The sequence below is a fragment of the Nannobrachium achirus genome (assembly GCF_963921795.1).
Source record: "Nannobrachium achirus genome assembly, chromosome: 20".
NCBI classification, from domain to species: domain Eukaryota; kingdom Metazoa; phylum Chordata; class Actinopteri; order Myctophiformes; family Myctophidae; genus Nannobrachium; species Nannobrachium achirus.
In genome coordinates this window covers 21,151,263-21,176,651 of record NC_137827.1, presented here as the reverse complement: position 1 = coordinate 21,176,651, position 25,389 = coordinate 21,151,263, and the positions used below count along the sequence as shown (strand labels likewise).

The 25,389-nt window shown below is 43.4% G+C and overlaps 2 protein-coding genes across 2 annotated transcripts in view; both read right to left on the bottom strand.

Annotated features, from left to right (window-relative positions):
* arel1 (apoptosis resistant E3 ubiquitin protein ligase 1) overlaps positions 1-25,389 on the bottom strand; it is a 225,227-nt gene that overhangs the window by 117,142 nt on the left and 82,696 nt on the right. The window lies entirely within an intron of this gene.
* LOC308305994 (latent-transforming growth factor beta-binding protein 2-like) overlaps positions 1-25,389 on the bottom strand; it is a gene marked incomplete at both ends in the record, with an annotated part of 165,350 nt that overhangs the window by 115,458 nt on the left and 24,503 nt on the right. The window contains one exon of the mRNA XM_080750893.1: positions 19,969-20,230. Coding sequence (XP_080607019.1) covers positions 19,969-20,230 — 262 coding nt within the window. The remainder of the gene's footprint in view (positions 1-19,968; positions 20,231-25,389) is intronic.

Sequence of the window (25,389 nt, the reverse complement as noted above, 5' to 3'; positions counted from 1 at the left end):
ACAGTTAGCATGCATTACCCTCCCCCCCCCCCCCCACACACACACACACACACACACACACACCCATCTCTCACACACACACACACACACACACACACACACACACACACACACACACACACACACACACACACACACACACACACACACAGACCTCCTTCCTCGGAGACTGTTTACATCTGAACCCATCTCCCTGCCCCGCTCTGCTCCATAAGCTCATAACGTCGTTGTCGGGTGGAAACCTTGTATGTCCAAGACCGTTCGTTTTGCATTTATCATTTTAAAAATGATTTAAACTAGTGAAAACAGCCGATCTACAAGCACACAACGCCTCGTGCCGCGAGGCGTTGTGTGCTTGTAGATCAGCTGTTTTCACTACTTTTGTGCGACGGCCTTGTGCGATGACGCAGGGCTTTACTTTGGGAAAGAAGGTACACATTTTAAACTTGGGAGATACGAGGTTCCTGCCCGACAGTGACGATAACATTGTTTATCTATAGGACTGCGCAATGTGGGCGACAGCTCATCCACTCGCTATCAAACACTCATCTGTTGCGGTATCTCTCTCCCTCATCGTACGGAAATAAATCATATTTGTCAACTAGGACTAATGTTTCAAAGCAGACATCCTAGTTGTGTAGGGGCTTAGAGTGCCAAGTGGCTTGGACACAGGCACAGGATTGTGATATTAAACATGTTCAGTTTTTCCCCCTGCACTTCGAGACTCGCCACAACCCTACCTTGGCAAGGCTAATCTTTCATCCCAATTTGTTTGAAATTGAAAATACCAAAGTCAGAACTAAGGATGGGACGATAAGCGATATTATCGTTTATCGTGATAAATAATACTCACGATAATCGTATCGTGGAGATTTAATTTATCGCGATATCGTCCTCCGTGATCCACTGGGATCACCTTTTATTTGCTGAGCTGCATATCCGGTACCACTTAAACCCTCTATAATTGGTAAAAGGTACTTATAATATACGAACTTGAAAAAGTATTTTTTTTTTCACTTTATCAAATGTCTTTTGCCAAAAAATAGCCAATCTACAAGCTCACAACGCGCCGCAACACGACGCGTTGTGAGCTTGTAGATCGGCTATTTTTTTGGCAAATGTTCCGCCCAGGATAATGGATTTTGATATTCGCGATAATATTGTAAAATCGCGATTTATTTTGTCACAATAATCGTGATATGAAATGTTCATATCGTCCCATCCCTGGTCAGAACCCACATCTAATGGCTTGGATTGTTGGCTCATGGTCGGCTAATGCAGAAAATAGAAGTGATATCAAGAGATCGTCTGGATGTTGTGAGGGAGCCATTTGGCCTTCGCGCACAGACTGTCTAAACAAGGACGTCTGACAGCAGGCAGAAGTGTCTGGCATCAGCGTCTCAGCGAGGGTCTTGCCACATGCAACCCGGCGACTCCCAGCCTGGGGGCTTTGCTCTGCCAGACATGCTCTTTGTGTTGGGCCTTTATATTTAGCGTCATACCGGATATGGCCTCCAGACAGAACCAAGTCAAGACCCTGGAACATTCTACAGCAGTGTTTGTTAAAAACTTTCACCACCCAAAATGGGTCACGGGCAAATATGCAGTGTTGTAGGGATGGGACGATAAGCGATGTTATCGTTTATCGTGATAAAAAACACTCACGATAATCGTATCGCGGATATTTAATTTATCGTGATATCGTCCTCCGTCATGCACTGGGATCAATTCACCTTTTATTTGCCGAGCAGCATATCCATTACCACTTAAACCCTCTATAATTGGTAAAAGGTAGTTGCAACGCGTCGCAACGTAACGCGTTGTGAGCTTGTAGATCTGCTATTTTTTGGCAAATGTTCTGCCCCAGGATAGTGGATGTTAGGGATGTTTTGTTTATCGAGATAATACTGTAAATTGCGATTTCTTTGGTCACAATAATCGCGATATGAAATGTTCATATCGTCCCATCCCTAGAACATTCTACAGCAGTGTTTCCTAAACTTTCACAACCCAAAATGGGTCACGGGCAAATATTCAGCGTTGTTGTAGCTTGTAGCATGGGAGATTGTATGTGCACTCAGTTTTTTAACAGGACTTAAGTGGTTAATTCATAAAGTATTTAAGATTACAAAATATATATATCTCTTTTGGATGTTGAGCTGAAAAGGTTTGGGAATCCCTGTTGTATAGTTCTCTGAAAAAGAGAAGAGCTGCATAGCTGCCTGAGTCTAGCCTCTTATACTATTTAAACGTGTTTAATGGCTCTGTTTACCTCTTTCTGACAGAAATCCCCCAAATCCCCTCATTACAAAACAGTTGCTTGTAATTAGGACCATTTTAAGTCTACTTAGCAAATGGTAAATAAATAGAGGCCATAAAAAAAATAAGTGTAAACCCAAGTTTACACACATTTGTCTAATTCATAGAGTACAAGAGGTCGTAAATCATTTCACAGCTGGAGAATGGATTTGTGGAACATCACACTAATTTGGATGACAACAATAACAACAGAAATCTGGCAAACCTGCTAATTGTTATTCAATCGCACAGACAGTAACTAAAACAATGAAGACTTTGTACATCTCGCTCTCTGCAAGCACTCAATTTGGCACCAAACTAAAGGCAGACGTATCTGTGTATTTACAGAATACACTTGTGCATCATAGCAGTCCACTATGTGGCCGTTTGGACCATGGCTACACAGCTTGGCATAATTCCCATCCTTTAACACGCACCACTGCCAGGAACAAGAAGGACCTTTGGAGATTTGGACATCCCCTGCTAAATCCTGAGTGATCGTTTAGGTTTTAAAATCCTACCGTTAACAACTCTGATGGTGTCCCTATATTGGGAATTAAGGGTCATTATAGGTGAACATTTTCAAAAACAGCAGATCTACAAGCTATACAATCTATTTTTGAGAGGCTAGTGTGTGTGTGTGTGTGTGTGTGTGTGTGTGTGTGTGTGTGTGTGTGTGTGTGTGTGTGTGTGTGTGTGTGTGTGTGTGTGCGTGCGTGCGTGTGCGCTCGCGCGCACGTGTGTGTGTGTGTGTGTGTCCGGAGCTAATCTCTCAAACTGCTGGAACCATCAGCACCAAACTTTGTACAGTGCCTGTATACATCACAGAAATACCTCCACAAAACATAAATAAACCATAATACTTACATTTTACAATGGGAGCTGTGATTGCGCTGAAACCTTGCCAGATTTGGAGTCATACATCATTAATACGTCATACATGTAGATGACTAACATCATAGATGGCTGATGTCATAATGTAGGCTCCACGTTGGATCCAAGTCTGAGATCTACTGTATGTGGAGCCACGCATCTATGTGGATCCTGTTGTCTTCACAATTTTCTACTTGAATAGAGCTTTGAATTCACTCAAGATTTTACAGAGAAGTGTGTGATATAGTTGGGGGCCTTAGGGAGATAAAATGGTCAATTCGTGCTAATCAGTCTAAAAGCGCCAGATTTTGATCCCGAAGGGGTCGTCGACTCAGGCGCCCAAGCTAAATCATTAGAGCATGCCCTGGGCTACATCTGTGCAAAACGTGTTGCTTTTAGACTGATTAGCACGAAAAATCCCTAAGGCCCCCGACTAATATACAGTAAGACTAAAGTATAGCCCTCAGAGCTTGGAATAGCACAATGTCTCTGAGAGGAAGAGGCACTTTGATAGCATGTATATCGTGGTCACAGTGCTAAAGAATGTTCTGAGCAGAAGGCTTTGGTTCTCCATAATAAAGCATGTAGACATGGGCAGTAGAGAGAGCAGAACTTGAAACTGGGCCCAGGAGGGGCAACTCCAGCTAATGTTATGTATTCAAATCCCAATAGAGCTATGAATCTTGGTCATCGCCGCAAGAACAGAATAACGATGCAACTAGGAAAAGAGGAATTGTCAGACAAGATGCTATCATGAGCTTACTAGCGTTTCTTCCACAAAATGCATCTTTTTTGTTCGCTTTTATCGAGGCAAAGTTCACATATTCGATATGGAATTAAAAGATAATAGGATAATATAGGGTTATTTTCTTTTCCTTTGAACAGATCTGATTGATGTCCAGCTTTGATCTGGCTTGGATTTGGAGAAATTAAGTCAAGTCTTTGGTCTCTCCTAGCAGGCTTTGTGTGTACTTTTCGGAGGTAAAAGAAGTGTCTGGGAGTCGAGAATGTATTAATCCTTTTTTACCCACCCAGCCAGCCAGAACACCAGGCCAGCTGCACCACCAGCGGTCAACCACCACTGTGGTCACACATCTCATTTCTCCAGCCTTACGCAAAGGCCCCTCATTCACCATTCAACCACTGAGGTCTCCATGTGTTTCTCTCAATAAGATCTCAAGGTTTGATCCTGAGCATGCCACAAAAAACATCCTATCCCTCACAGCCCTTGGGGCATTTTTTACGATATTGTTGTTGCTTGTTCCTCATGGCAACAAGGTCAAATGACGGGAGGGTGGTAATGTTGGCGTTCATTTTAAAAGTCTAAAATAACAACACCGGCCTCTGTCACATCAAAGCCCGGCCTTAAATTACAGCCTTTTGTGAATGTTTAATCTCTGGTGGTCGGCACTATAACCTAGCTAGAGTCTCAGCTGTTCTCACGGCCAGTGCTGCTATAGAGTGGATGCATTATATCTGCGTGTCAACGGAGCATTACATGATCATCCACTGTAGTGTACACGCCATATCCCCTAAAAAAAGACATTCTCAGGCTCGTTTTGTCTTCAGAGCATTTCAGTGACATCGCCTGCCTGAACAATTAATGTAAGGATAAGGCACATCCTCATTATAAATTTACCATGAAGTCATATTTTACCAGTTCCATGTGGATTTAATTAGCGACAGAGACCCAGCGCTTGGCTGATGGAGAAAGCTCATTACTTGCATTATCAAAAACATTGGGCTCTAGGGGAGCAGTGATGAATTAGTTGAGGAAAGCTAAGAGAGAATTTTACAGCCATTTTTCTTGTTGTCCCCTGGCCGCTGATCACAAACCCCAAAAGGCAGCAACAAATGGGTGATATGAATGACACGTTGTTTTGCAGACAGACTAGAGAGTAACTAAGAGCTACTGTGGCTACACATCAGCGCATACACCTCAGATAACCCTAGGGCAGGAGTCTTCAACGTTTTCAGGCCAAGGACCCCTTAGATGAGAGAGAGATGAAGCAGGGACCCCCACAACCTTCTCCATACAGTTTCATTGTTTGACAGCTCAATCGTCAGTGTATTTTGGATTCATGTCAATTTGTGTTTTCAGATATTTAACCACTTGTGCCGTCAGTACTTAATAAACCTGACCTTTCACACTGTACTTAGTCTGCTCTTTCCCCCCTCTACACCAAAGCTCTTTGCCGAAAATAGCCGATCTACAAGCTCACAACGCCTCAGAGCGCGAGGCGTTGTGAGCTCGCCTCGTAGATCCACTATTTTTGGCTACAGTTCTCAGAATATGGACACTAGGGTTCAAGTTGTTAATATAAAAAGGATTGGAAGATTTGGAGGACCCCCAGGCCCTGTAGTAACTCTGAGGACCCCCTGGGGGTCTCGGACCCCCTGTTGAAGACCCCTGTTCTAGGGTGTTTAGCTTGAGGGTGGTAAGGTTAATGTGTTTTCGACAGAGCAATTGATGGGTTGGGAAGTTTGACGCAGCAGCGGAATCGTTACACCTGGTGCTAACAGGCTAAAGGTGGGCCTAATGAAAAGGAGCAACACACCACTGCAATGTTTGTTTGCCACTTATATGGCTGTCATTAGTCAAACGTGCACATTCCAATTTGCTCACTCATTCACAACTCAGCTAGCTAAATCTATATAGTTCACTATAAACTGTAGTAGGGAATGATTCCTCACAACAACAAATTTGTTTGGAACGGTCACAGTATGGCAACCTGACTGGGGGAAAGATACTTTTTAACTGGTAACTTGCACATTTGCACTTCATACCAAACTTGTTTATGAAGTGATACACTGTTTTTTATTTTATTTTATAGTTTTACTCTGTCTCAATGTAATGTAATGTGTCTAAGCTCAAGTCTTACTGTGTATTGATTTACTGTGGATTTTATAGTGTTTTTATGTCTGGAGCACTGGACCAAATTAATTTCCCCGTGTAGGACAATAAAGTTGATGTCTGAAGATGGGGTATCCCCCAAGACCCTATGTCTGATCTGTTGCAATCATGAGTGCAATGGAAATGCTTACCACAAAAGCTAACAATCATGGTCCCATCCTCTTTTACAGTACACTTTAAGACATAATAAGACATAATAAGACAGAATAAAGCCATAATAAGAAATAATGTGTTGGTAATTAGAGCTAATATGTTTTATTAGACAGAAACAAAGACAGAATAGTAGAAAGAGCGAATACATTCTCTGGCACCGTCACCTGCCGCGGAACTGCAGCGGCAGACACTGCCGCACGACCGCTAGTTCGACCAGCAGTCGCACTGCATCGCCGGCGATAGGACCAGCAGTCTCGCCAGTAGGACCGGCGGCCGCCGCACGGACCGGCAGGTCCCGTAGCGGTAAACTGCCCGTCCGTGCGGTGGTGGCTGAGACAGAATAGCAGAAAGCGAATACATTATCTGGCACCGGCATCGCTGGTAACTGCCAAATTTTATCCAAAAATCACGCAAATCAGTACACTTATCTCTATAGTCATGTGATCAAGACGGATCTGTCAGATATTTTATATTCCATCCTAATTGTCTTCCAAAGTTTGCAGGATTGGTCCATTTTGAACAAAGTGCATGCCTCAAATCATAAACGCAGCTTGTGATTTCCGAGAAATTCTGCATGCACATTCCCACTAGGTCAAGGAGCAAATATGCCACCCTTTTCACATTGGCCTGTTATAGCGCCACCAGGGGGCCACAATAACCTTCCTGACCTGGCGGAGACCTGTGCTCGGAAGAGCACTGCTTCTAGTTGAGGTTTGGAACACCCTACAAAATGGCTTGGAACGCACTCCCCAACCATATTAAAGACGCACCCTCCCTCCCTTCCTTCAAAACCACATTCAAAAATCCTTCTCTTCAGGATAGCCTTTCCCCGCTGAGGCCGAGTTAAGATGTCCCCCCACCCCTTGCTTAGCCTTTAATCACTTTTAATCGAGCTTTTTATTCTTTTAGTTTTTTTTCTTTTATGTAAAGCAAATTTGGGTATATATACAGTATATCGTCGTTGTCGGGTGAAAACCTTGTATGTCCAAAACCGTTTGTTTTGTATTTATCATTTTAAAAATGATCTAAACTAGTGAAAATAGCCGATCTACAAGCACACAACGCCTCGCACCGCGAGGCGTTGTGTGCTTGTAGATCAGCTGTTTTCACTACTTTTGTGCGACGGCCTTGTGTGATGAAGCAGTGCTTTACTTTGCGAAAAAAAATTACAAATTTGAAACTTGGAGATACGAGGTTTCTGCCTGACAGTGACGATAATATATATACAGTATATATATATATTATTACAACCTGGTACAGTAATCCACTATAGTGAATGAGTGAGCGATTTGGAAAACATTATCAATGGAACATTCATGGCTCATCCACATCAGAAACACCACATCCACTATTACGCTCATGATACAGGGGAACCGCTGTGCTGATGGAATATTTCATTATAGGTGGTAATGTTCAGAAATGTTGTGGTGTGATGCGTTGAGAGCTTAGATTGGTTATTTTCGCTGTGCTACGCCATTGTACGACAAAATAGGGCTTAAGTGGTTAACCACCATCAGACCAGAAGCCAGAGGTCCCTTCAGTTTCAATGACATGTCACATTTTACAAATAAAAAACAAATGTTTTGTATATTTTACCTTTTTGATAACATTTTCTATAATGAACAGAGTAGCACTAATAGCACTAACAACGTGTTTTGCAGTACGATATGGCACAATGCCACTGATCACAAAAAATGGTTGTCGCTTAACAATAATCACCTACTGTTTAATTACAGTCACCTACACTATTGTTTGCACCAACTCCAACATATACTACATGACAATCAGCTGGTACACCAAGGAAGGAGTGAAACGCATTACACACTAGGAATAATTTAAAAACAAACTGGTAAGAAGAACTTATGAGGTGTTTCAAACAAAGGTTTCTCTCCTAAAACCAGGGCAAAATCTGGGTCTTCTTGTGTACAATGCCAAATAAGTATAAGGCCAAACATGAGTGAGCAATTACATCTCAGTCTTGGATTGATAGCATCTCGAGTCATTATGACTTGGCTAATTTGGCTCCTGGCAGAATATTTTCCCCTTGTGAAAATCTGGGTGGGTGTGTGAGAGGGTTTATCGCGCCGGCCATAGAGACTGGATTAAATCATGTTCGCTCTGTCTGGCTTGGCTGGTCTTCCAGGAATCCTGCTAGTAGCAGCCAGGCCTCGGGTGCAATGAATTACAATGGGGTTAGATTGAACAAGCAAGCTTGGTTGAACTCGCTCAATGCTATGGGCCTTTATCTGCCCCGGGGGATGAGGTTCAGATCAGAGCAACAACTGGGTCCTTACAAAGAATGGAGAGCAGCAGCAAACGTTTGTCCGATTTTTCATTTTTGGAAAGATCGCTCTTTGGACCAGACAACGTGCTTGCTGCTAGACAGAGAAATGACGAGATGAAGTTTCACTTAATTTTCGAGGCATAAATTCACCCAGTGTCTGAGTGAAAATAGCACCTCAGGAAACCTGACCTCGACGAGGTCTGCAGATGCTCCAAGTTCACATGTATCACTGTTACTGTCTACTTAATCGCAGGCCAAAAGCTGTGAAATAAACAGTTGATTTCTTTTCATCTACTGGGGGCCAGGAGGAAGGTGACACCCCCTGCCAACTTGTGTATTTCCACCTCGGTGCGTGCAGAGTGGAGAGTGGAGCTATGCAGCAGCCCAGTGAGCCGTGGTTCTGGATGGAAGCTAAGCGCGGTGGTTACTGTGGTTCAGGGACCAGAATCAAAATGCCTGGAGACTTGGTGAACTGAGAGAGAGAGAGAGAGAGAGAAAGAAAGATTTAATACTCTCCAGTTTGTTGTAGTCAGTCAGATCCTTCGGCATCATTAGCAAATTGCGACGAGGCGGGTCAGCAGGAAGAGGTAGTATGAGTTGCTGCCTCAAGGTATGTCTTCCCCTGGTCAGGGTCAGAATGTCAGACACTTTCTACAGTAAAAGCCAAACAGGTGTTACAATAAGAGAAGTTATCAAGAGAAGTTTTGACACGAGCCCCGTGAAAGCTGTTTGAGAAGGCAATAAAAAAAACTTCACTGAGGAAAAAGCAGGAGAAAGGCAGAAGTGAAGGAAGCTAAGAAAAAAAAGAATTGACTTTCGACATCTGGAAATGGGAAGAGTTGACGAGAATCTTTGTCTGTGGGGGGGCTGGTACAGCACGGTACATGTCAGATGTGTGCATATCCACGTTCTGAGCAGCAATGCTGTAGGATAGATGTGCTCACCGTGGACCCGCTTGACATTTAACATTGACTTGCTGGTGTTGGGAGTTGGAACTAGGGATGGGACGATACGCAATATTATCGTTTATCGTGATAAAAAACACTCATGATAATCGTATCGTGGAGATTTCATTTATCGTGATATCGTCCTCCATCATGCACTGGGATCAATTCAAATTTTATTTGAAGAGCTGCATATCCGGTACCGTCTTAAACCCTCTATAATTGGTATAAGGTACTTGTAATATACATACTTGATACAGTCATTTTGTCACTCTTTATCATGTCTTTGCCAAAAAATAGCCCATCTACAACCTCACAACGCGTTGTGAGCTTGTAGATCTGCTATTTTTTGGCGAATGTTCCGCCCCAAGATAATGGATTTTGATTATCGCAGTAATATCGTAAATCACGATTTCTTTTGTCACAATAATCGTGATATGAAATTTTCATATCGTCCCATCCCTAGTTGGAACTACAGGTTTCATCCACTGCCTGATCCCGTGGGGACGCTGCCTCCTGACCTCCAAATGGATAAACTGGTCCAACACTGAGCCATATCGCTAATTCATGTTTTCAGCACCACTCTCTATCACTGGAACGCAGCCTGATTGATGCTACCTCCATCTGCTATTAGGCTTCGGAGTTGGAGGCTTGCGGTGCATTCTGGGAGAGGCTCCCCGCTCTCTCAATAACTGTTGTTTTTTCGTCCCTCCGACAGCTGCAGGACTGGTTGACGAGTAGTATTTGGCCAGGGACCCTCAGCCCGCCGGCACTGAGGCAGAGAGAGAGAGAGCATGTTTCGGATGGGGCTTTAGAGAGTTTGGCTGGGAGGGAGCGAGAGAGACATATCTGTCCCACGCTGGGTTCTCTATGGTCCTTTGTTCCCCCTGGCCTAGCAGGAAGCCAGGCACTCATGGGACTTGTTTGGCTCGATGTTTGCAGAGGGGAACCAACCGACTCCGATTCCTGGCCTGGCCCGGTCAATATCACTTCGTCTTACGGTTCTTCCCAATAGGAAAACTTCTATTTAGAGGGGTACTCTAAATAGGAGGAGTACTTAAAGTACTTAGCAATACAAAAAACCCCAAAATCAATCCTCCAGTTCTAGGCAACACAGAAGGGGGGGGGGGTTTCCTTTTTTCTTATTTCCACATTTTAATTTAATTAAACAAAATAACAAGAAATTGCACTGTGAGCTTGTAGATCAGCTATCTTTGCTATTCATCAGGCTATGAAGTTAAGTATATAGCGCTTTAAACACCATTTGTAGACCAATGTCTACAAATCAACTTATAAAGGACTGTATTGTGAATACTGTATGTACTGTAACACAGACTTTTTTTTTTTTGTGACTGCACTGTTTTATGTAAAAAAAAGGCAACATTTCCTTTCCTTGTGCAAGTGCTATTCACTTAATTTATATAAAGACTACGAAAGAGTATTTCACTGTTTTCTTAAAAAACTGTCTTTAATGGCTACCATGGCCAGATATGGCTTGTGAGACTTATAGGCCCTAGATCTAAATTCAACCTGTCTGGTAAAATAAAGATGACATTTAATATATGACAAAGATATCAAGTAGACTTTTGTTTTGTTGTTGTTGAATATGTCTAATAAGCAAAATATATCGTCACTGTCGGGCTCCAAGTTTCAAATGTGTACGTTTTTTTCGCGAAGTAAAGCCCTGCTTCATCAGACAAGACCGTCGCACAAAAGTAGTGAAAACAGCAGATCTACAAGCACACCGCGAGGCATTGTGTGCTTGTAGATCAAGCTGCTGTTTTCACTAGTTTAGTTAATTTTTTTAAATGATAAAAACAAACGGTTTTGAGCATACAAGGTTTCCACTCGACAACGACGATATATTAGCCTTGATTTACCTCTCTCTCCTAACTCTGGAGAGTTCAGCTGAGGACTAGGTCAGTAGGTCACACCTCCCGAGCTGACTCTGCACTCTGCCGTGTTGACGTTCAATAATCCGGCATTAGCAGGTCGACACCGTGTCCTCCCCCGTCTAACCCAGGGCAGAGGACGTCCAACCATGCTCCGGAAAGACCCAGTCCTTTCACTGCACAAGTGAAAATGCTCACCGGGGACCAGGGTCAGGACCAAAGGTCAAGTTTGTAGCATCAGCATTTAAGCCAAGCGCGCCTGTCCGCCGCAAGCACTGATCCCGCCAGCCACCAGTGACCTCGCCGGCCTGGATCTCGTTAGCCTGAGCCTCGTTAGCCTGACCCTGTCCGCCTGAACATGGTTCAAGTTCATTACCGCCGTACTCACACACACCGGAGGAAGCGGATCACAACCCAAACAGTGGCCATGTGGAGTAAAACCCAGTGTTAAAGGGAAACTTTGCTGAGTTTCAACGTACAATCCCATTGTTTTGAGGAGAAGATCAATAACATAGAAAACAATATAGAAAGAAATACCGGATGCCTTCTGTATATTTCTCTGCAAAATATTGCGAAATATCAATCACGGCCCATACATATACACCCGATGACATACACAGAAGACAGAGGGATACACAGAAGACATAGGGATTGTATTAATCTCCTCACATCAGAACAATTAATCTTATGTTGAAAATCGGTTTCCCTTTAAATTGAGAGCATTACCAATGGATCATTTTGGAGGATTTTACTGAGTATTTCTGAACGAAATAGAATTCTATTCAGGAGAGTGCAACAAGCCAACTCCCAACCCTTCTACTCTGCTTCACTTCAGCCCTTATGTCCTCTCCTCTCTCCCAGTCGCTGGCTTCTATTATTTTGGCAGAAGCAGAACAGCGAGACAAGAGGACAACTCTGGACACTTCCTGTTTGATTAGGATAGCAGACTGCCAGGTGTTACAGTAGAGTACAGAGAGCTTCCCCCAGGCATAGTGGCTATTTAACATTCTTAGTTTTTCAGAACACACATACCGGGCTACTATATTGTATTATGAGACCTAAAGCTACTGTGGGATTTAAGCTTATTTATTTGAGTTAGGAAGAATGTTTTACCATTGCTGGATTGTATATTCCTCATTTGTCCAGTGTAAATTGACTTTACATCCACATCCACACACCACTGGGGATAAATTGTTCATGAACACTTTCACTGCAGTACATTTATATTTAAACCTGTTAGGCTCATACACCATACCGGTCTGTCTAAGTGCAGATGGCCAGGCAAGACCATAATCAACTTTTGGGTTTATTTCTAATCCCTGTACATTGCTGCCTGTTTACTCCTTTCTTATATATATATTTTCGCTCTTAAAGTTTAGATGTATCTATTTGCCCCTATCTGCATCTGTCCTGTGTTTCATAAATGTGGTGCTGCTATGACAACAGAATGTCTCTCACAGGACCAATGAAGGTCTTTTCAATATTGATTGACTTGGTGAGTGGCAATGTCCACCCATATTTTAATAACTCAAGAACATGTTTTATTTCCTTATTTTTAATACTTTTATCGTGCTTCAGTTCCAAACAGTACCTCAAAGTACACTTTTGAGTATTACGACCGCCAACGCTAGCTATTGCTAATAAAACATTATACCTCTACACGCATCGACGAGCCGGCAGGTGGTGAGGTCACCTAGAGTATTTTGACAGCGGTTTCCTTCATTGCTGGTGGTGTGGCTTGTCTGGAGATCCACGATTAACATGAAGAACTCCCGCTGTGACCACAGTTTCCTCTGAGAAGCGGCTGTGTGGGTCAGTCCTAAGCCTTGAGTCAACAAGCCACCAAACCACCGGGAGTATTAGTCACCAGGCAAACCCTGGAGCCAGCGTGAGCCAAACAGTTACAGCAGTGAAAGGCATATGTATCATCCGTTTAAGGGTCATTATGTTACATGTTCCTGGGTGGCTTTTCCTCGACACCTCAATACATCACTGTGTATGACGGACTTATGTAATCAGGCTCCACCAAATTGCCTTCGTGGCTGCAGATCATTATGGGAAAAACTCTGCATGGCGACCGAAGGCCTAATCCTGACTGTTCTGACAAATGGTTACTTTTAAATAAGGCTCTGTTTTTACCGTGTGGTTCTTAGGGGCTGAGCTGTCTGGAACTGGGTCTGTCTGTGTATTTGTCCTGGGCCAATCAAGTTTCTTGCACATGCTGTCACTAGGGCAATGTTTTTGTTTGTTTTGTGTCCCGTTTCGTAAAGAATGGCACAAATCATGAACGCAGTGCCCGATTGCACGCACACACACAGTTCTTTCTCTTTTTCATTAATACGTTATAAGTTAGGCACACAATCAGTCAGTTCACATCTGCAAGTACATGTACATCAAGCTATATGAAATGACAACATTTCAAATCAGCGTCTCTACAACTCTTGTCCCGTAGGTTGTAGTAGTAGCAGTATAAGTATCTGGTATAATATTTAACTTAGTTATACAAATATTATCAATGGTGTGTAGTTAATTATAGCAGACCAAGGCATTGGATGTGTGTTGTACCGTACATTTATGGTCCAATTCAAGACAGACAGTAAAGTAGAATTTATGAATTGCATGTTGATTAATCAAAGTAACTGCGCTGGACTCTCCACATGTTTGATTATATAAAATCCAGAGAGAAATGACCCCTGGAGGTGTGTCAGTCTATGCTGTTCACACATCCTGTTCTGCCTCTTCTGTTTCCTCTGAAGGACTGATGACAGAGCGAGAGAGAGTCATCAGTCCTTCAGAGAGAGAGAGAGAGAGAGAGAGAGAGAGAGAGAGAGAGGGGGAGAGAGAGAGAGAGAGAGAGAGAGAGAGAGAGAGAGAGAGAGAGAGAGAGAGAGAGAGAGAGAGGGAGAGAGAGAGAGAGAGAGAGAGAGAGGAGGCAGATCACACTTCCACTGGCCCTGACCCTCATGATGGGGACTGACAGCCTGGCTGTGGCCACCAGGATCGTATGCTGCCTGGCAGGGAGGATCCTTTCACTCCTTCTGAGCAATAGTCCCCACAGGAAAGTCTAGCGTTGTTCCACCATGGAGAGAGAGGGATTACTGTGTATTTGCCAGCTGCATATGAGATGCATCTATTATGAATTTTATAGGAGTGGCTCAGAGACATGGCTGCTGTCAGGTGGCCAGACCGTTGGAGGTCTCCATGCTGACAAGGTGAAGGGGCCGGAGGAAAGATGGCGGGGGGGTGGAGAGTGGAGGAATACAGGGGGTCCGAATCAACAGTTCTCAGGCTCCAGGGCCATTCATTTAAAAATGCTCATAAGTTTTGTACATCCATGCTTTAGGAACGGGCCGCCATTCTTAAATGTGCTGAGTTCATTTATTCACTGGGTGGTTTACTGAGCGGTGCTCCTGGAACAGGAGCTATAGCTCCAACATCTGGCTTTGTCCGGTCGAAAACCAAGGGGAAAAATGTCAGGGGCTTAAGTAAACGGAAGGGCGGCTACATCAAGCCTCGATATGGCCTAAATTATGGCACAAACGCCTCAAAGTTGGCCAAGCTTCGTAGGACGTGCTGTGATTGGCTTGATGAAATTAACTCATAAATAGCACCGCTCACTTCACAGTAGGTGTGATTTTTCTCTAGAACAACAATTCTCTCTGGGGTTCCAGAGGGTACAGTATGACCACTTTAACACAAATGTATACTTCAGATATGCAAAAAATAGTTCATAACATGTTGTTATGCAACGCATTGTGAGCTTGTAGATCTGCTTTTTTGAAAAAAAATTGAAGAGTCTTAGAATACTGTGAAAAATAATGTAAAATATTATAATAACACAAAATGATTTCAGATGGGGGTCCGTGGCCTACTACATACTGTCCAGGATCAGTGGGACTACTACATCAATTTGCAGGTCCTTGACATGAAAATGGTGGAGAAACACAAGAGTCCAGTGGCACATCTGCAGGAGCTGACTGGGGCTGACCTCTGTAAGGCCAGAGTTCCTCCAGACTAGCATTTGATAGTCACACAACTCTGCTGGACTGGTCCACCGGAAAGTTGTTCCAAAACAATGTCTGGACAACAGGTTGGTGGGCTGACAGCCAGCCAGACAACTCCTCAATCATGCCCTCATCTCCTCTGCACACACAGCCCTCTTGACTATACGGTATATACTGAAAAACATTCTGTTTCAAATATCAGTTGTCAATTGACAAAGAAAATGTTGTAAAAAGTTGACCCTGTGAATGTGACAAAATAAAAACTAAGTAAAAAAAAATGGAAGTGAAAACACTACTCTACAAGTTTGAGCTATTAATTCATTGACTACTGATAGCTCCATATTACAATGTCCGCTTGTGTGTACATTTTCACTGCTTAGTTTCCCTGGGCTAGGGAATGTGAAGTGTGAAGAGGACACAGAAACTCTTAATTAAACTAGTTCCGGCTTATCCAAAGAAATCTGGGACCTCGGTCAAGTCTACATCCCAAAGGAAAGTTTTGCAAGCCATCAATCAAATGTTACCACAGCCATTCACCTGCTGGTAACTGTCAAGACTACAAAGTCTCTACAAAGACTTAGGACCCACTTTATTCCTCCCGTGAAATAACCGCAGAGATGGTATGGAAGCAAACATGTATCCTCTTAACAGGGTGACCAGACCACAAAATCTCTTCTTCCTGTTCAATGACTAATCGGAAAAGCCTGTAGCGCATTCAGCCTCTGGCGCATTGCTACTGTAAATTCAATTTTCTTTTGAGAATTCTGCACCTGCTTTCTAGGGATCTTTGACAGAGAGTCTCCCCTCCTGAATATACAGGACTGTGGTGTTGACAAACTGCAAACTCCCTTAGGCTGTATGCTTTCCCCATCTGCTGCTGACACAGTCCACATGGTCTGATCTCATTATGGTGGACCAGTCCAGGCTGTGAACAGGAAGGCCAAGTGTCAGGTCTGGACAACAGGGTGGTGGGTTGACAGCCAGCCAGACAACCCCCTCAATCCTTCCCTTATCTCCTTATGCACAAAATGAATAGCCTTCACTCATTATCTTGTTCTCGCTCTCTCTTATTCTTGTTTTTTTCCCTCCCTTGTTACCTTAAGCTGCGTCCAAACCTGAAGCTATTTCTTCTATTCTAGTCGCTTCTATCGCTTCGCTTTGGTCGCGCAGCTCCACGTTGGTTAAAAAATCATGTCACGTTGGAATCAAGGCGAAACACCCGGAAAAAAGGGAGTCCCAACTCCAAACACCAAAAACATGTCCGTGTCTCTGGACAACATCAACGCTGATTGGCTGTCAGGACGCGATGGGTGGATTGGGGGTGAAGCGATGGTCGCTTCAGTTGGATTTTTCCAAGTGGGGCGACGCGAACGGAGGCAACCGTTCGCGCCGCCCCGTTCGGATCGTTCGCGCCGCGCCCGGTCGTGCGTCGTCTTGTCTTTGCATTCACTTTGTATGTAATCGCACCGCTCGAACCATCCAGGTTTGAACCCAGCTTTATTCTGGGTCAGTAATGAGTCGAGATGGTATAAGTCAGTAATACACAGTAGTTGGGTAATGGAGGGAAAGAGATGTGGGTGTGCTAGAAGTGTGCAACTATGGAGAAGTCTGATCTAAGCTCAGGCACCTCTCCTCTTTGCTCCTCTCCTTACTAATGGAGCCTTGGCACTGGTCTACTCTCTCTATCTGTCTCTCCTCTCTCTCACTCTGACCTCAAATTGCTCTTGCTTTTCTGGCCCGGGCAACAGCCACAGCCACAGCCTGATATATGAGACCCGAGACTTGCACCCATCACTGCTCTGGGGTGTGTTCCACACCTCCAATCTCTTTCTAGGCCCGGAGATTGGGGAACATTCACAGCCGGGCTGGGGCTTTTAATGTGCATTTACACAAGCACTTTAGTAGCACATTCTTCTAAAATGTTTCTAAATATGGCCTCTAATACCTTTCAAAGTTTGGACAGCGTTTGTGTCATCTTTGGCTATTTCTGAAGGAGTTTTGGGTCTGCTTGGCCACATTTGTAAATAATTGGATTAGTTGGAGCAGCGTGTTCAAGCGGGAAATGGCTCATCCTCGGCTTAACAACACCTGCTGAAACCACTTAGTCAGCTCCATTAGAACCCAGAGAGATCCAAATGCTCACGGCAGAGGCATGCGTGACTCAGGCAAGCAGACATGTCTGCCTCTTGTAATGTCAAACCTGCAGCTTCCGACCGTCTCCGTTTCTCATTGTGACTCTCTGTGACTCATGCCACAGAAATGTCCTACGAGTCAACAACAAAAGGAAAACATATGCACAGCAACTGTGCTTGATGTTACAGGGGCCTTGTATTGATTAGAAGCTTATATTAGAAGAAAAGAAATCCCTTTAATGAGCCATCTGCCAAACCATTTAGTAGAATTCCTTTGCAATATAAGAGACATGTGGAGGACTCTGCCCGCATAATTCCATAATACCACCAGGAACAGTGGGTGACATAACGGCGACAGAGACCCTCAGGATTAGGACGTGGTGAACCATAAATGTCGACTGTACTTGCAAAATGTTGTGGGGATTTTTGTGGAGAGATATTACCCAGATGTGATTGAAAACTGAGAGGTGCCCCACATCCAGTGCCCGCACAATTTACGGCACTCCAAATGATGGATTACAAAAGGCATTGGGCCTATGTCCAAAGCTTAGAACAATTTGACAAGATAATCCCACAGCCCTATGCAACAATCCATCATAATATTTCCAGTAACAAAACAATTACTCCCTTTCATCCTGCTTGATTGTAGGCCTGGATTGAGCCATGATAAAACCCTCATTTGCCAAAAACAAATCAAGACAGCAACTTTTCGCAGTTAGCAAGTTGAAGAAAGAAAAAACAACTGCAGCAAAAGTTCCCTAGTATCATTTCCAGTGAGATTGGGACAGAAATAGAATTGTGTCGCGGCCAAGAAGTATGAGCCATGCAACTGTCTGATTAGTAGACTTTGGAGAATTCGCTGAATGAGCAATAAAAGACCTTGACAGGGCAGTTGTTACACCTACACTGGTAGACTGTTGTTTAAATGAGCCACGCAAGAAACTGAAATGTTTATACAGTAGTGAAGCTCAAGAAAAGCATATTCCTTCAAACAAGGTCTCTATTTTCATAGCAAATAACAGGAGTTAATACCGCTGTCTGGCAAATCAAAATTTGTCTCCCTAAGTTCTTACATTGGTGGATTCACGGTTTCTAAAGCATGACTTCTTAACCTCCCAAGTTGTGAATGTACAGTATAGCCCTGCTCTGCAATGATGAAGAACATGCTCTGTTTGTGTGTTTAGCTTATTTTCCTTGCAGCCCCATAAGGATTTAACATAACATATGGTCCCAGTCATTGGGTTTGATTTAGCACAATGATAAACACAACAGCCAATGCAAAGGATTACAATGAGCTACTGTGCAGTGAATGTAAATCATACAATTTCTTATTGTTTAGTTGGCTTATTCAAAGCTGTTAACAGTGATAATAATGAGCATAAATCTCTCCAACATACTGCAAACCCACTTTCAATATCTGATTTGAATTATTTCGTGAAAAACGAAATTGTTGTCTTTCTGGAGAAATGTTCATCATATCATAAATCATATTTCATATGCACATGAAAAGTAGCTCTCCTCGCAAACACCAGGAATTGTGTCAGAGCCCGGGTTTCGCGTAGAAATGAATTTCCTAAGGATTGAATTATACTTAGTTGCACGCGGGTGTCGCATATCGAAAATAGCTGATCTACAAGCTCACAAAGTGTTGCCGCGCGACGCGTTGTGCGCTTGTAGATTACCATTTTTTTTGGTGCACAACGTTCACGCACAAGTAAGAATAAATCAGGCCTAACGTTCAAATGAAGACATATATCACTTTGCCATGACATCAGGCCAAAAGCATTCCATAATCGTCTACGGCTGCCATGCCTGCATGTCCGTGTGCCATCATAGATCAAACAGAATGGCAGTATAAATCCAGCCTGAGACATTCTGCTCATATTAAAACCTCTCAGTCGTCAGTGATATAGCATGGCTACATCGTTTTTGTATTATTGTTCAAAGGCAGCCGCAGAGCTTTCGGCACCGCATGGAATCCAAGCCAAAGGTATTCAACCAGCACCCGATTATTCAGCCATCAACAATGTCTCTCATACACTGTATACTGAAAAGGCAGAACGAGAAAATATTTAACAATCCTCAGTGGGCTCTTTTTAACCACTTGCAACCTGGCATTCCTGGCATGTCATTACGGGTGACATTTGTTTAAAATTCTCCAAAATAGAAAATCTGCAAGCAGCTCACAACGTGTCGGGTTTTCAGACACACAATACCATCGTGTGACAAGTATAAAATAGGGCAGTGTTTCTCAAACTCTCCTGTTGAGAGGAGTTACAGAATCTCAATTTAGACCCCCACAAAGGAACCCACAAAGTCCCAAGAATCCACTTTGAGAAACACAGAAATAGGGCCTAGTTTGTTAATCAAATCAATTCAGGATTTGCGTCTTTCTTGGAAACCTACTATTTAAATTACAATCCAAGAACATTCCAATTCGAAAAGGCGGGATGAAATATGTGCACATCACTTACACATGGTGGAGTGGCTGTCTGGTGGCGCCAGGGCTGGGGGTCTGGGCATCGATGGCCTGTCTCTCTGTTGGCCTCCTCCGTGGCTGGTCCCTCTGGAAAGGGTTGGTGCCAGGCTCAACGCGCCTCAGGGCCCCTCGGTCACGGATGTACACCTGCTCTGGGGCCACCTCCTCACAGCGGGAGCCCTGGAAGCCGGAGCGACACACACAGGTATGGGGCCTGCTACAGGAACCACGGTTCTGGCAGGGGGGCTGGCAGTCAGCTGCAAGAACAACATGTATCACAGGGTCATGTTCAGAGCACGTGACCCCGCAACCTAGGGCTGCGCGATATGGTGATAAATATCGCTGAGACGATACAATGTCCCCACGATATGCCTTTTCAGAGATATTGTGTATCGTGATACAATGAGGGAGTGCCTTATAAAAATATCCTGTTGAATTGTTAATACAGAGATCCACTTTACAATGGCACGGTCTCCCTTAAGGGTCCATTTGGTTTCATTTGTATACTGTCAGAGTTACATACTTGTAAGGGTAAATTTAGACCTCCCAAAAGGAACCCAGAGAGTCCCTGGACCCCACTTTGAGGACCACTGGTCTAAATGGTCTGTTACTCCTTTTTACTTTAGTTAATGCTAAGTAACTTGAAAAATAATTAACCATACGAAAAAAAAAAGAATCTTGAAAAGATCATGTATCGTGATACAGCTTGGAAAAATATTGCAATATTGTAATTTTCCTTATCACCCACCACTTCCGCAGCCCCCCACCCTGCCATGTGAGAGTTGTGGCAGACCTTGTCTGGTAGGATTCACCTCGAAACATTGGCTGCAGATTGTTGTAGTGTTGTTTGTTGGGTTTCTATTCTGAATGTTTTGAAGGTTTGCACAAGGCTCTACATCCGGTATTGTCCCAGCTCAGATTCTGAGTGTGGGACAACTTCCTGGCCAGGAATATCACAGTTTTGGCCCAGAAGTTCTTCTCGCCCCCCTTGTGGCAAACAAAAATAACTTCTGGGAATTCAGATTATGGCAGACCTAACGTAACATGATCTCAGGCATGGAAGAGCTATTCCATTAAGACATCCTACACCTAGGGGTGAAATTATTAATCAAAACATCTATTAACCATATAAACCTTTATAGATAGCTGACTGGAGTCCCCCAGGGTTTGATTGATTGATTGATTGATTGATTGATTGATTGAAGACTTTATTAGAAGTTTGCATAGGAAAAGGTACAGTTTCATGACGGTACAGTTCACTGGTACAAGGTCTACTAAAAGGAGATCCATGAAAAGACTAAGCTTATTTCCACTGGAAACCATTGAAGTATCTCATATAACATTGAATGACAGACAAATAGAACACAGTACTATGCAGTAGATATGTAAAGAAAAACAAAAAAGAAGACAGTAAGTCTAAAACAAACAGTATATACAAAGAAGGGGCAGGGGATGCTAGGGTAGCCTGGCATTAGCCAGACTGGTAACGTGGCCAATCAGTGACAGCGCTTCACTGTTCAGTTGAAACGCAGTCACTGATTGGCCCAAACATTTTCTGATTTCTCACACACGCTCCCTATGGGCCGATGTCCAGACCGATACCGTGGAGGAACGTGAGAGTGAATCCACATTCAGTCTGGCTAATGCCAGGCTAATGCTAGGGTTCATGTGATGAAAATGTATCAAATAGAGTTTTTGTAATCGAATAACTGGTTTAGTGATGTATCATTTGGAACTTCAACTAAATGTGTCTTTGTTTCTAAGGGTTCAAACTTCAAATAACTTGTGATGTGCACCGCAATTACAATCATTGTGTACTTTATCTTCTTTCACTGTGATTGTATGGTCAACATTTTTCGCAAATAGACAAATTTAAAAATTGGAGAAGAATAGAATCATTGATCATTTAATTAAAATAATCTTGTTTCTTAACACATCTACTGCCTCTTAATCTGAAGGTTGCTTGGTGCCTCGGCGCCACGTCGTTTCCTCCGTCGGCCGCCGCTATTATTTTGAAGGGCCGGAAGGGGGTTGTTTTTGTTTTTTTGGATTATCACTTGACGGCAACGATTACGTCATCTAGTCACATGACAGTGTGCGACAAGAAGATGAAGATGGCTGCGCCCTGCCTTTTGCCTTGTTTACATTTAGATCTGCTGCAAAATGTCTCAAAATGGCTATTTTGTTTAAATGAAGTTTCTTTATGGGCCTCGCCATTGACTTAACATTGAGGAGCTTCACTTCGCGTGCACGCCCAACGTGCGTTGTAAACAAATCGCCGACATTACCGATGCGAGCGGGACCGGAGCGACATTAAGTAAGTAATAATATCTTTACTGTATATACAGTAAGATTCACAGTCCTCACCGTCAACGGCGCCATGGTATTAACCCTTTCAATGACAATCCTCACCGTCAACGGCGGCAGATGGGTTAAGGACATTGTGGGGACTGTTTTTGGCAATTACGAAGCCCAGGGCATGTACAGTATGCTCACGATGTACAGTGAACAATACAACCCATTAATGTTTTAGCTTCTCATGATTCTCTGTGCTTTCAGAACAGAAGTACCACCTCATGAGCCCAGACTTGCTCTGGAGGAAATGGAAGAATTGGAGTATTGTACTGTATGTTTCAAAGCCTTCCATGGATCCCCCAGTAAGTTTCCGGCCTTAAGAAGCCTCAACAGGGTGACCACACCAGGGGACTTCAACGTTTTCAGGCCAAGGACCCCTTAGCTGAGAGAGAGATGAAGCAGGGACCCCCAGATTCAATATACAGTAGTTTCATCGTTTGACAGCACAATCAATCATCAGTGTATTTTGGATTCATGTCAATGTCAATTTGTGTAATCAGATACAGTATGTAACCACTTGAACCGTCAATACTTAATAAACTTGACCTTTCACTCTGTACTTAGTGTGCTCTTTTTTTCCCCTCTACACCAAACCTCTTTGCCGAAAATAGCCGACTGCAAGGCGTTGTCAGCTTGTATTTGCTATTTTTGGCTAAAGTTCTCAGAATATGGATGCTAGGGTTCAAGTGGTTAATATAAAAAAGGAGAAAAAAAGGTTTCTATCACACAAAGATTTGGAGGACACGCTTTAGTGACTCTGAGGACCCCCTAGGGGTCCCGGACCCCCTGTTGAAGACCCCTGGACTACACAACTCTGGATTCAGAGTTGCTGGACAACAGGGTCACTCAAGAACTCTGGATTCAACTAAGCTGGACAACAGCTAGGGTGACTCAATATCTCTGGATTCAGAGAAGATGGACAACAGGGTGACTCAACAGCAGCACAGCTCTCTCTTTCTCTCTGGTCAACAGCATTTTCACTGAAATCCTATTGACCACATAAACCCTACCGTGTTAGAACTTGTAGATCGGCAAAGAGATTAGGTGTAGAGGGGAAAAAAGGAAGGGAACAAGTAGAGTACAGACCCCTAGAGGACCCCGGTTGACAACCTATACAGGCTTTAAAGCTGGTTGCACACTGCACTGCGTTTTTTCGTCCTCTAAATCCTCGAAAGCAATTTTCAGGCCAAGGAGAGAGAGAGAGGAGAGAGAGAGCAAAGGACCCTGTGGCAACAGTTGCGAAAATCAAACCTGGCCCGAAAATAAATACAAAACAGGCTGCAGTGTGCAAACGTGATTGATATAAGGTGAGGTTGATTTTTTTATTTACGCGCTCCGAAATTCACTCCGATATTCAGCCTGAAAAACGCAGCAGTGTGCAACGACCTTAAGTGGTTAAATCCTGTAGCTGTTCATGCAGATCACACCTGTTCATCATAACTGCTCTCTAGGCCTAGCCACTCTTGAAAAACAGATTTGAATCTCAATGAGACCTTTACCTGGTTAAATGAAGGATATGACATGATGAACACATGACCCCATGGATCTCCCTAACCCTCATGTCCCCACCAGGCTCCTCGCTAAGATATTTGACAGATACATCTTGGCAGAACAGGCACCCTGCGGAGCATGGCTGTGAGGCTTATGAGACCAACACTGCTTTGTAAGGTAGAACTTCCAGCAGTCAGCGATCCAGCCCTCAAAAAAACCCAACATGGCAAATATGAAGTCTGTTGGCAGGTCAACCAACAGATGTTATCAAGATTGGAGAGGTTTTATTCATCACATGCTCATACAGGTATGTGCAGTGAAATGTCGGTGTGGCATGCTCCGCCAGACTGTGCCCTAACATTTTCTTTATAATTCTGGGAAATTACAAGTGCTGTTGCCGTGACGCGAGTCACACTTCCATTCCATTCTTGTCCCTTTTATGCCCATATATGGAGATGTCATCAATATAAAGCCCATATCTTTGAACGCCCATATATGGACACATTGTGTCAGTCTCATGTGGTCTATCTCAGGCATGATGTCAGTCATCTCCATTTCTCCAGATTTGGGCAAAGTAAATTTTTTGCATTTCCCATTCAAGTCAATGGAGAGAATTAATTCACAAATAAATTAATATAAATTAAGCTATATAATGTATCTCTTAGCAAAATGCAAGCCGACGAGTCCTGATGAAGCCAGTTAATTTGACATATAGGCAATTTGTGCAGAGAGAGATTTGTCCTATCGCCCCTCTGCCTGCAGGGATGTGCACAAGTCATCAAACCTACTGTACAACGCAGCAAGCGCTGACCCAGAGAAGCAGCCTCCCTGCAGAAAGTCAAGGCATGAGTGGTTGAAAAGGATCCCTCCACTCTTTCCAAGATACATAATATGCAGTATATGTATTTATATGGACTGTACCAGTGCTACTACTACATTTATGTTACCATTACGCTGTGTTGTATTTGTTCTAGATACCTCAGCAGTACTGACTCCCACTTGTCCAGTCAAACAAAGTATATATATATACAGTATATATATATTGCTTCCTGAGCACAGTTTACTGTACAGTATGTTTTGAATTGTTTTCAATGGGAGTGCCTGCTAGAAACCACAGCAGTGGGATGAGGTGCTAAATGTCAGTTCTGCGCCAGGCAAGCTGTGCACATATTGCATTTGTATCTGTTGACAAGAGTTGAAAAATGTTCAAGTTTGGACATTTGGATGAGAATTTTAGACAAATGCCTTGCGCTTTTTAATTGATGGACACACAGCCTTATTGTATGTATTTAATCTACTTGTGTCCTATGATTGAAGGAATTCTGCACTGGACATGTATATACCATCTTACTGTTAAATGAACAAATCCCAATAATAATGTAGATGTTCTTAATTCCACAGGGTAAATTCAGTTGCACCCAGGTGGTGGCTGCTCAGGTGGTCAATTGAGCACACAGGGGGAAGCATCTGTGTCTTGCTCAAGGACACCTTGACAGATAGCCAATGCTGTGAATCAAACCTGGGACCTTCTGTTACCCATTCAGCAGTCTGTCTGTTTGTCTGTGCTCAT